Source organism: Mastigoproctus giganteus, chromosome 2 (genome assembly GCF_048544385.1).
Source record: "Mastigoproctus giganteus isolate SK-2022 chromosome 2, ASM4854438v1, whole genome shotgun sequence".
Taxonomy (NCBI): Eukaryota; Metazoa; Arthropoda; class Arachnida; order Uropygi; family Thelyphonidae; genus Mastigoproctus; species Mastigoproctus giganteus.
The window spans coordinates 138578867-138592387 of record NC_143576.1 but is presented as its reverse complement, the minus strand read 5'-3'; the positions used below and the strand labels follow the sequence as shown (position 1 = coordinate 138592387).

At 36.0% G+C, this 13521-nt stretch overlaps 1 protein-coding gene across 1 annotated transcript in view; it reads right to left on the bottom strand.

Annotated features, from left to right (window-relative positions):
* Window positions 1-3418: 3418 nt before the first annotated feature.
* The window catches only part of LOC150089600 (matrix metalloproteinase-21-like), a 43365-nt gene continuing 33262 nt past the window's right edge, over window positions 3419-13521 (bottom strand). The window contains exons 8-10 of the mRNA XM_090368683.1: window positions 10246-10488; window positions 6644-6822; window positions 3419-4213 (exon numbers count right to left, since the gene is read on the bottom strand). Of these exons, the coding sequence (XP_090224809.1) occupies window positions 3929-4213; window positions 6644-6822; window positions 10246-10488 (707 nt within the window). The 3' untranslated portion in view covers window positions 3419-3928. The remainder of the gene's footprint in view (window positions 4214-6643; window positions 6823-10245; window positions 10489-13521) is intronic.

Genomic DNA, 13521 nt, shown 5'->3' with positions numbered 1-13521 from the left:
AGTGATCGGAAAATGGGTTTACTAAAGCTTATCAAGAAACCAGGGAGCCAGCATTGGATCCTAGATTACACCGTCCAGTGACTCTTTCGGCTAATTATACCTCCAGTGACTCTTACTCGGGAAAATACTTGAACAGCTTATGGCATTACGAGTCTCTGAACTATTGACACCTAAAAACTTGATATCCTCTAGACAGTATGGCATCACGCTTGGAAAATCTCGTGAAGATGCTTTGGTTGATTTCTTAGCGCACATTGAGAACTCTGAAGCTAAATATGAATTAGTTATATATATATAGATTTTGAAGGGGCATTTGATTCAGTCTGGTGAGAAGCTGCCCTGGTTCAATTAGTGTGCGTAATGTTCATTTGAGATCTATAATCTCTTTAAAAGTTATTTCTTTGACAGGTGTGTTATAGGTAAATCAAAGTACTTCTATGTTAAAAGACAGGTGACACGTGGGTGCCCCCAGGGCTCGGTGCTGGGGCCACTTATCTGGAATTTGGCGTTGCAAGATTGGTGGAGCGGTCCTATTCGGATTGTAAAATGTTTGCTTTCGCAGACGATCTTACTATAGTGGTTGCTGGAAGGTTATCCTCCGATAACCCGGATTAAATGTCTCTTAGGGATCAAATGTCAGATCCTCTTTTGGTTAATTCGTTCCGTAGGAGGATCTTTCATCGTATCAAAAAGCACCCTGTGAATTTCCACAAAGTGGCAAATTTTACTCCGTAAGACCAATTTACTCATTCTGTCAAAACTGATCTCCCACAGGATAGAGGTAATCTCCACAGTGTAAATCCTCATTCGACCCTCAATCCAAAATTGATATGCCTTTCATGTCAATTTTAATATTCTGTTAGTTTATTTTTAAAAAAAAATGCACATTGACTGCATTATAATTTAAATACATTTTATTCTTTTACACATAAAACTTTAAAACGAAATTCTTTTGGAGTAGAATAACAATTCGCTGAGTGCGAAAACTGTATCTAAAGGAACTGGAACAAACAGTAAAATTTAAAAATATGGTGATATTTGGATTTCAGAAGAAAATGTACATAAAAAGTGAAGGCTATTTGACAATATTTCTGAAACCTCTATATCAGGTAAACTTTAAATCAGATAATCACATCAGTAAAATAAAGTACAATCTTTCGTGAATTAAATACTTCAAACACAATATGTAGATAAAATGTACACAATTTTTTATCTTCGTCTTGAACAGACTGCGTTATAAATAACATTGAATACTCAATAAAAACGTCTCACTACAGTATGCTGCAATATACGTTGCATTGTCATGACAACCAATTAGAGTCACGTGAATGAAATATTTATAAAAAATAAGTTACACTGAATTACAAAATTAATGGCACCACAACGACAAACAGACATGACATATCGGAAAAAAATTGTGCCGTTTCAAAAATGGAAACAGCGTATTTAGTTAAGACTAACCGTTGAATACCAAGCGTGATTATCCACTTTTAAACTAAAATTAATCGTCCACCCTTTATTAGGTGTGATTATTATTTTTCTTTTACCATTTAAGGTGCTTTAACAACTAAGATTCTAAGCGGCCATTACCTTAATATAAATTAAGGCACATTTTGCTGTTTCCTGGTAAAGAGGAATTATAGTAGTCGTACTTTTAAACAAAAACTCCGTACTACTTGTAATTAATAAGTACACTTGGTGCTGCTACCAACTTTAAATGCTATCCCACTTCTAGATTTTGTTTATTTCGACAGACTAATTCCAGAAGATGAGCAATCACCAGTTTTCAGTTATCAGGAAAAAACACCATTTCTCGATAAAATAATGGCGACTCTAAGTACCCACTTCTATAACAGTACTACATCAAACCCAAACCGACAGCATTTCTTATTTTATTTCTCAAAATGTTTCTCTGCTGACAGTTGTTTTTCACAAATCAAACTATTACTACCACAAATGAAATGTAGAAATTTAGAATAATTTTAATTAAGGTCATTTAGATTTTTAAAAAAATAATGAGAAAATTCTTAAGAAACAAGAATTTCACTAAAAGAACGTGGACAACTGTTTCAGATAGGTTTATGAAACGATGATAGTTAGAAACCTTTAGATTATTTTTTCTTTCGGTTTCAGGTCTTAAAAGCAGTTTGAAAAGTACGAAGGGCTGCTTAAATTCGAATTTTGGAAAATACAGTACTTGGAAACGAAATTTTAAAAATAAACATTTGTAAGATGCACCTTTTAGCAGTCTACATTCAAACTTTAGATACAGTAGACCTATATTGTCGACCATCAAGTTACAGGAAGGTAAAGAGATAAAATTGCGAATGCTCTTAATTGAACCATTCAGCGTCACCTTCATGCTTGTTCGACTATATAGTTTTATGTTTTAATAATCATTCATATAATCAATATTTCTAGCAAATTTATACGCAGTTGTTTTTACTCATTTTAATAGCCTGATGTATATGTGGTAACGATAGATTTTGTTATCGAATATTTTTTATGAGTTAAACATTTTATAATAATTTCACTTTTGTTATATCAAAAATACAATTCGTTTAACCTTGGATATTGTGTTATCTCCTTGAGGTAACACAAAATCTGCAAATGAAAGATAAAGTAGTGGTGGGAAAGAGAATGATAGTGAAACGAACGATGGGGAAATTGAACAGGAACCGGAGCGAATACCGTTGAAGGCTACAATGAGATGGAACAGAATGTAGGATTTTCCTGAATAGATTTATGGCTAATCCACAAATCAGATAATCGAGAGTTCACTCTATTGAATGGTAATACTTCGTTTCAGGTGGCACCAAATAACGAATTATTGACCGAAAAAAAGCAAGAAAAGGCTTTAATAAGATCGTATTCTCAGACTGAAATAAAACTATTTGTGAACGCATTGACTTCTAGCCTTGTTTCAACTTCTGTGCGTTTACAATAAACGCAGTGGTCAATCTGAGAAAGTGGACATCCCTAAATTTCGGTGGTTCTAAGTTTCGCTTTTCTCTATTGCCAAAACTGATGTATGCTAAAATTTGCTAGGGTGCAATACGGGATATCCCAGGCCTTTAACAGAACAGAATTAAAGAAATAAGAATTAAAAATTAAGAAAATAAATATTGTACTCTTAAAAATGCCAAGGAATAAAAACCGTTGAACCTATAGACATTAATTTACATATATACTCTAAATTAATATGTAATATGTAAAATCTAATTCATATATTAGGTTTTTACATATACTGTACTCTTGTTGGTTTACGAAAATTTTAACTTAATAGTGAAAAATAAAAAAATGTTCTCAATTTAGTAAAATCTTTCTTTGCGACACAAAGGACTCTAAGTCACAAATTATATTATTTTTAAAAAACTATAATGCTCAAGAGAATCACTGTGCAATATTGAACAAGGGAAAATCCCAAGACTATAAAAAGCTAAAACGACTGCTTGGACTTATGATTACAAATTAACTAAAATCGGCTGAATATTTACACAGACTTCAATTATTTAGAATAACACTGCAAAATTACCATCCAACTCGTTGGCATTGTGCTCATCATTAGCGCTACAAATAACAGAAACTCAAAATTAAAGCACATACAAAGCCACAGTGGTTGGATTATAAACTAAATGTTCCGTTAAGGAACAGAAGTCTAAAACTTACTAAATGAGTATATGTGAAATATCACATTCTAAAACAGATCTCTTTCCAATGTACATCGTCATCTTTAGATTTGGAACGGTGTTACTAAATCAAGCGGAGAGCTGAAATTAAATAAGGACTTATCGAAATGTTCCTATGCTTTAAATATTCCAAGTGATCTAGAGAGCCATATACCATTTGGTAATTCGGCATAGGTTCAGGAACTGTGCCACCTCAGTGATATTCTTAGAGAAACTCTTGCAACGACTTAAAGCTAAAATTAAAGTTCAGCGTCACAGATATCGTACCACTTCCCGGATATATCCCAGGGTCCTGACACTCTGTTAGTACGCCTTCTGTCGAGAGGATTAAAAGCTGTATTTTGCCAGTATTGGGTTCCTTTAAAGAAATACATCGATCTGTCCGTATAAGAGTAATACACGGAGTCCAGCTTAGATGGCAAGAATGATTCTTTGGTCGTTCCTGGAAACTCTCGAGAAAGCGTGCGAGGATATCCTGGAAGACAGCATCCTTCATTGCCACGAGCGATATCATAGGCGTATACCTATTGGAATGAGCAAAATATTTTAATAATTGATCTGTCAGTAATATTTACGATGATATAATAAACAAAATTTTAAAGTCCATTAAAAATGTTTGGTTTAAATTATTTGTGTGTTATTTATTACATTTTGAAAAAATTAGAAGACACGATCAAAAATCAGTAATTAGCATCAAGAGTTAGGCTCATGAAGAAAATTTGGATTACTTCTTTGCCCACAGCACTTCATCAGAAATTTTCCTTTATCCAAATAGTATTTATACAAATTTCCTTTGTTTATTGATATGAGTTAACAAAATGTACTGCAAAACAAAGGAAAAGTCAAGGGCTTTCACATTCGGTTTGCAGTACATTTAAACAAAATGATTTATAAACTGCTGCATAGATAACCCGCATCGAGGTTTAGGTTTCTAGTGGTCAGTGTTGTTCCAAATTAGGTAAAGTGAAAGTAATTTAAAGGAGGATTCGTAAAATGAAGTCTATACAGGAAAGAAAGCGTTAGTTACTCCGAGTACTCAATTCTGAGAGCATGCATTTCGATGGAAATTCACTCAAAACTTTCTAAATAGCAGACATGGTGCAAAGAAAGATGTTACGAGCAGAGACTTGAGATGACGAAAGAATAGCGTGTTGAATAAAGAAATTTACAAAAAATGAATGTATAGTCAGTGATATTCAGGACTATAAATTTATTGAGTTAGTCTGCTTTCGTTAAATTTTATTTAGGTTACATCCAGTTGATATGGGAAAAACAGCATTCATGCACACTGATTTCCAAAAAACTTAGGCAACAGTCACAAAATGGAGCTAGTGCAAGAATATATATTCGACTATTATAGTCGAATATTACAAATCCTTTTAAGATTCATAATGATAAAAAAATGATGATAAAAATGTATTCACAAATCATGTAAGAGAAACGACACACTAGTCAAGAATGAAGTTGTGAAAGAAATGTCGATTACAGATCAATAAGGAAATATCCCCCTCCCCCACAACAATACAAAACTCTGATGCTGTTGATACGTACCAAGAAGCTAAGGTCGCAATGATGCCCAGCCAATCCACAAAACACTTCTAGCTTTTGAAGATTGCAATGGTAGTTGCACGATAACAATACATCTCGCAAGAGCGTCCCCATATAGGATCGAGGTGGGAAATCGCACTGGCCACAACATGAGGATAATGTTCATTCCCAGATAGCGGTCAACGAATCTGGCGAGATGTGATTGGACATTATCGTCCTGTAACATGAAAAATTTATTTTGCCTGTAAGAAGGTCTAACATGTCATCTCTGTACAGCTTCCAGGTCGCGGCCTTCTCTGAAGGCATATACAGCAATACATTCACTCAAACAGATAATTATCCAAACCAACAAACTCGCCCCTCTCCAATACAGGTTTCCCTTTTAATACTGTAAAATCTAATTCATTAATACTGTAAAATCTAATTCTAATTCAAACAGGTTTCCCTTTCAATACTGTTTCAGGGGCCAGGGACATGACTTTTCGCTCTTTAGAACAAATCCGAACTCATCAATAAAGAATATAAATTTCCATCAGTCTTGTGTCCATATAACATATAATCAAGGCAAAAATGAACTATAACAAGTTTTCAGAGAGATCAAGAGGAAGGTGTATCGATGGTGTTAATTAAGCATTTTAGGAAAGAGGATAACATGGAGGAAAACAGTGATCTTGGTGGTCAGTTGGTCTTGACCGAGGGTTACGTTGTTCTGTTTCCGGCCACTCAGATTTTTCATCCGCGTAATATATGTTCATTTAGATAGCAGTACTAGAGAAAGGTGTAAATTTTATAATTATGTACTAAATAAGAAAGAGCAGATGGTGTTCTACAATTTTAAAGTTTACCAGTAGCGTAAACGTGGGTCTACATTTGAGTTCTGTCTAACGTTTACATAAAATGTACAATGAATGCTCAAGTATGGGTGATGTTATTGTGTCATTCGTTTCTATTCGGATCGCGGCTTGCTCTATCCGCCTTGTTGTGGTCGAAACATCAAAGGATGTTAAGTAACATTACGTGAGCTACGTTCCAAAGCCTTAGACTTATATAGTCTAAGGTTTTGGAACGGAGGTATCAGTTTCAGCTAACTTTACGTTAAAACTTAAAGATGTTACCACTTACAAAACTGTTAAAAATAAATGTAACATTGTATTGCACTGATATGCTCAATAATTTGTATTTTGTTAATATACGTACTAAAAAGCTGAACATTTGTGGGGGAGAGATTTCCGGCGACGTCATTGAAGTAAAAGCAAACTGTATTGCTAAATTATAACTATTCAGCATAAGTTTAGATCTCCTTCAGTGGGTATAGTTCGTACATACCAATAAAGGAACAAAAACAAATTATAGGAATAATGCTTATGACTGCATTATTACGGTAGAAGAAATAATAGAATAATCACCAGATGGTCTTTGAAGAAATACAAATTTCCGTCCCGTTTGTCGAAAAATACACTATCGATGTTATTGGGAATATTTGGAAATCCTGATCCTGGTATAGCTCCAAAATCCTGCGATATATTCCTCGGATATCCAGTTGCAACACGATCATCAGCACTCTTATACAAATAATATTGGTGACCTAAAGAGAAAGAATGAAAAATAATAAATAAAGTAGATAATGTAAGCATACACAATATATGTAATGTGTAAGAGATAATCTAAATGGATGCGTATGTAGAAATGCAGCATGATAATGAAGTCTAAAGATATTAAAATTTAGACTATTCAGTACAAATGTAAAGTCAACATCTCTGTACGCATGGATAATAATGACCTATTGCTAACAAATTATGAGTATTCATAAGAAGAATATTAGGGATGTATTGGCCAGACAAAATAAGTAACAGAAGGACGAGAGAAGGAAAGACAGAACAAGATGGCAATCAGAATCGAAATTATAAAAAGAAAATGGAAATGAATTGGTCATGTGTTAAGAAACCCGAAAAGACGGTACTGGATGGAAGTCGCAAGGTGAGCGTAAAGGAGCTAAGGCCAAGATGGGTTGTAAAAAGAAATTTAGTCGGTCTAATCGGATCACCTTTACTCGGGCCAAGTCGCAAGCCATGAAAAACTACTTCAGTGTCACATTGGATAAAAGAAAATTTTCCTATGCGAATGTTTAGTTAAGTTTCCTGCAGAATCTCATCTCGACCATCTCACACAGTTCTCAAATGCTGTATCCATCAATCACCGGGTCTCGAATAATTTGAAATCAACGGGATATCCTTGACATGATCGTCACCACCACTACCAAAGCAACTGTTAAATGCTATCTACTGTTCTCCGATGTTGCTGGTCATGACAAAGTACTGCGCTTCGTGCTAAAATGCTTCAGTCCAGATTTTGCTGATTTCCTATTAATAATCGATAACACTCTGATAAAAGAATGTTACTTTCAGCAGCAGTGGAATATTTACGAAGTATATTTATAGACTAACCTCAATCAATCACTACAGGCCCACATCTAATGCTTCTAGTCTACTTAAGATTCTTAAAAAAATAGTGCTATCAGTTTTTTCCAACCACTTACTCCCTGAGATGCCTACCCAAATTCATTACCTTATACATAGATCGATAGTCGCCAACCTCCTATCAGCATCCAAAAAGATTCTTCAGACTTTTGATAATAATTCTGAAATTGCTGCTGTGTATCGTGACATACTATCGGCATTTGTTAATATTGGACTCTTCTCCAGCTATTGGAAAGGTTCCTTCAGGTTAAAGGCAATATCTTGAAATTTCTTCGCTCGCTCCTAACCTCCAGGGTTGTATACCTGACTACTCGATGGGAGTCATTCTCTAGATGTGTCACTGCTGGCGTTCCCCAGGGAGCGGTTTTCTCTGGACTTCTGTTCACTGCACTAATCTTCTCATTTACCGACCTTTACAGGGAAGAGTGCTTATATTATACTGATATCATTAAATTTTTTACTACTATCAGTCCCACATATGATCATAAACTTGTTACCAAACAAGCTGATGATCAGTTATGATGATGAATAAAATAGTTCTCAGCAACTTCTCTGATAACCTGGCACAGTTCTCGCTGAGAGTCAATCCTGCCAAGTTTGCCATCATAGTTTCTCTTCCTCAAAATACAACCTTAGCAATCTCTCAACAGTGTTGCCATTCCTCAAGTGACTCATCATAAGGATCTAGAATAATATTTGACCCAAGAATTTAATTCCTAATTACAGTCCATTTAACGAAGATTTAGTCAGCTGAGATGGATTTCAAAACAACTTTATATCAGAGAAACGCCACTAAAATATGATTCAGCTAGCGCTGTTGTATGCGGCCTGAGAAATTTCGGCTTCTGCTAACCTTACGACCTCTTTTTGAAGATGAGCATTGGCTTCTGAAATGGTTGAACTTCAAGTTAGGCCTGATGTAGCCGAGTGGTCAGGAGCGTAAGTGTAGTAGCACGCGCTCTTTGAGTGGACCGGGGTTCAAGCCCGTGACTGCTAAATACGATTAACATTTGTATTGTATAAACAAGAAAAATACCAGCTACCGCCTCAAGTCAGACCTACAGAGTTGACATAGAACTTGCAGTATACTAGGCTACACCATAAAATCTAAGCGAAAACACTGTGCACCAGTGAAGATGATGACAGGAAATGGAAACAGTGTTAGACGAAAATAAAGAGAGAGGTGCACAGTCGCTTCTGTGGAAGCCCTGTGCTCCAGCTGGAGCGAAATGATTAAGTATGTAAGACACGTACTACGTATAAATAAACATTTTGCTGGATATTTTTCCGTTTATTCTTATTTATTATTTTCATTTTGAATATGGAAACGATCACTAAATACCGCAATGTTCGAGTATTCTCTATATCATGTGAATTCTTTTGACCTATGTAGTTGTCTTGAAGTACGGAAAATTTATTTATTTGTATTTCTTTTTACGTGGCTTTTCTTCCTTTTTTGCACCCTAGAATACGTCACGGATTTTTTTTACACGTACTTTTGAAATACCCAGTACGTGAATGTTTTGAATGATGCTCAAAGCTGCCTTCCGCTGCAGGCAACATGCAGCTATGATTACTGTACTTCCGCATAGTGAAAGGGAAAAAAAATAAAAAAAAAAAACACTGTGTACTGGCACCTCGATGTGTTCGTTGCCTCTGCTCATTCTAAACACCCGAGTCTAGCACTCATATTTATCATAATTGGTAAATTGCGCCATATATCTGCAAGGTTTCCGGCCGTCATCATAACATGAAATTGAAATTCTTTATTTATTTCAAATGAACAGCAACTACATACAAATTTGTCATTCTTTCCTAAAATAGTTAATTCGAACAATTCTTTGTGGTAAATGCAGGAGCAGGCTTTCAAACTAATAGTTAAAATCAGGGACGTGCCAAGTCTTTTAAGCGTCTGGTTATAAACAAGAAAACACCACCCCTTCCCACCACCACTTGAAAAGGTCCCAGTAATACTGTATTCAGTTTAACGATATCTACTACATGAAAATCCTCATTGATACTATTAATTTTTCGGGACCTGGCACCTTGGTGTGATCGCTTCTAGTCTTGTATCTTAGTACGAACTGATAAAAAGTATCTTCTGTTTATTGAGTTTAGGAATTAGTCGATGCGAAAAAAAATGTTGAAAGTTTTTCGTTTGATACGCAAGTTCCATTGTAATATTTTTTTAAATCAAGATACTCAAGTTTCTTGAAGATAACAATTAACCAAATAAATTTTTAATTGCGCATTTAATGTTTAGTTAAAATTGATGGATATAAAAATGACTACTATAAGCTAAATTTTTACGTCGGTATTAACAAGAGAACTCTTATTTGCCTGCATTGCAAGTTAAGTACAATTCCTTGCTCTCTGCCCTACGTGAGGAAACTGACAGTCCATTAACCAGACAGTGAATGAAGGGAAAGAAAGAAGGAATCGCATTAAGTGTAGGGTATTTTACATGACTGAGTGAGCACTTATTTGTAGATTATTAGAGAAAACATGGGTGATGCCAAATAGAAACTCACCTTTGAAAAAGTAGGCCGAATCATCAGTATAAGTCCACAAGTGTGCATAGCCATCCACTTTGTTTGGGATACCTCTCCACTCCGGTCTGATAGATAGCGGATCTCCATATCGGGTTCGATTGTATCTGTTTTCGTACATCCAGTAGCGATCATTTCGGAAGAAATAAGTATTGTATATCAATTGACCATCAGGACGGCGGCGAACCCAGTCAAACACAGTATCGAAGTGGCCTCGACATATTCCTGCAAAATAACAAAACCCAATTGTTTTTCTTAAAGCTGACTTTCGTTGATAAAGTGTTCCAGATTGATCTTTTTTTATTTTTAAAACATAAATTCTTTTACAGTTGTTCAAGGCATAAAAAGTTGGTTAAAAATAATCTCTCCCAAGGATGTTCAAAAATAAGTAGAAAATTACACACACACACACACACACACACACACACCGTATTTGTTTTACATTCTACTTTATCCGGTATGCCTTCTTGGTATGCTGGATTCTCATCGATTTGACTATGACGATTGTGATCCAAGTGGGTCGCAGAATGTTATGGAAGTTGGCTATAAATATTAAAAACAAGATTCCGGTTTAATGTTCAGTGCTTAGTTTATTTAATCAGTAGTAAATTCTCTTCCCCGTGACTTGCTTTTTTCATTTATATCATTTCATTCAATTTTATTCTCAAAAGAATGGTTAGGATAAAAAACTGACGTCTGGATTTGATCATATACACTCGATTCCTGGTTGAGACTTTTTTGAATTATTAAATTCTATTGCTGTTTTTATAGATACAAAACGAGGTCAATATCGTGAAGAAATGTATATTCAAGGACGTTTTGATCATGCATAATAGGTTGAATTCTGGATGGGTTATCAAACATCTCCACTGGAAGGCCAAAATAATTCTTATATTCTCTACTGATAAACAAATTCCGCAGGAATTCATATTGCATGAACGAAGGGTGAAAAATGAAAAAAATGTTCTACTTATAACACTATCATTCGTAAACAGTTTTTCAATGTTCACGATGGACGTGGCGTTGCGAGATAAAGTGGGTGGGAAGAAATCGCTTAACTGGAGAGATTGGAATATTGTTTCACAATCACAGAACGTATTTATGTTTTAATACAGAAAATTAGACTTATTATGAAATTTGTTTTGACACTGTACTGTACATCTATATACTGGTGTGCAAAACTTAAGGACCTGTCAGGTTTTCACCTGTAGCTTCTCATAGGAATGGCCTGGATATGGGAAAAGCATACCAAAGGAACCTCGTGAGGTACAAAAATGATGAAGGAAACAACACCGATATAACAACGGTAACAAAACGATACAGAGGGACTTTATTCAAAAATGGCAACATAGCACTGGCTGCCATGATATAGATGCATCACTGCCAAAGATGGAACAACGGGAAGAGGTGATCCTCAATAGGAGATATGGCCACCCCTAATGTCGATGCAGGGTTTGCACCGCCTGTCCATACTTAGAACAATGTTGTTGATAAGTTCTTGCGGTAACATCGTCCATTCCTCTGTCAGCGACATCTTCAGCTGGTGAACATTTTCTGGTGGGTGTGGACGTGCTGCTAGGCGTCCTCAGGGCGTCCCATATGTGTTCGATGGGACTTAGATCGGAAAGAACGGTAAGGCCAATCCATACGAATAATGTCCTCACTTTCCAAAAGCATATCACAGCTGCAGTGCGATGAGGTGTGGCATTATCATCCATAAACACGAACTCGGGGCCAATGGCATCTCGGAACAGACGCACATGGGGAAGAATTACCTCAGTACAGTAGCGTGCACCAGTTACAGTACCGCCTTCCAGTATCTGGAGTTGTGTACGTCCATCCAAGATAACGCCTCCCCAGACGAGAACACCTCGACCACCATATCGATCCCTTTTAGTGATGTTTGCGGGGTGATACCGTGTGCCACCCTCTCGCCAGATTAGCTGACGTCCAGAATCGCTGCTGAGCCTGGATCTACTCTCATCAGTAAAGAATACCTTAAGTAAAGATTTTGTGGTTGTAACCTTTAGAAATAGCGTTGATCCTTAAGTTTTGCACACCAGTGTAGTACTTAGGCGAGTATAACAGCTACTTCTGAAATGCGTTAATGTGTTGTAGCTCCCTAAACACCCTACAAAACATTCAATAATAATTCTTACTTTCTTGTCGTCGTCGTCTTCTTGCCTTCCAGCAAGTCCTCGATGAGAGCACGGTGGTTTATAATCACGGTCCATTCGAGGACTGTGCTCCATTCTACATCAGATGGAAAGGGCCCTGATTCGAATCCTGTCAATGATGTGAGGAACGTTTATGGGCTTTTTCCTTGGCTGAATTGAGGTGAGAGTAGCAAGGTTTTTTATCCCTGAAACTCGGGTTTTTCGTCCAGAAAAATAGGCAAACTGACCAGAAAACACAAGCAATTTATGGATATAATACGCATGGGTGGAAGGGGCGGTTCTCAAGTAACCTTAATATAACAATTCTTTATTTTTCCCTTTGAGTAATCGAAAGATTCGTTTTAATACTCCTGTTGTACACCGTTGTCTGATATCTCTAATTCTTCCCAAGGATTAATAAATGCCTTTATGCTCTTTAGACAGCCTTGATATTCTTACCGCTTCATATAGATAATTTTCTAAAAATGCATTTAATCAAAATCAGGCACCTTGTAAATGAATTATTATATAGTCTCTTAACGCAGTACTCATGTATTCTGCTACAGTTGTAGTGCACTGTATGTATTGAAATTCATGTGTGAAAAATCTGATGTACAGTATGTATAGAAATTATACTGAGCTGGTGAAAGACAGTAAGAACGACAAACTTTCTTTATCGCTAACAGAAAAATTTAATTTGTCTGATGGCTAAGGGTAAATATTGTAAGTTCCTCTGATATCCAGAATTATAGAAGAACCCAATCAATTCGTTTTCAATATACCTACAATAACCCGTGAGAAGAATGGTCCTGAATATCTTACTGTATGCAATCTCGTGGCCATATGTAGCTGTGGAAGGACTGTTGCCTTCTTCTGCAAGAATATAATGCATTTATGGTGCATTCTTGGCAAGCATCTCTGTCTTTCCTGCTATGTGATCTCTAAAAGCGTGAGCGTAATTTTACTGCATGACTGGTGTGTAATGAGAGGAAAAAAGATGCTTCTCACAAGAATTTTTATTTCAGCTCATTGCTTCACCGCACATTCTCCCAAAAAAAATTCAGGTTACAGTTGTCGAAATACAGTAGATTTTCAGAACGGA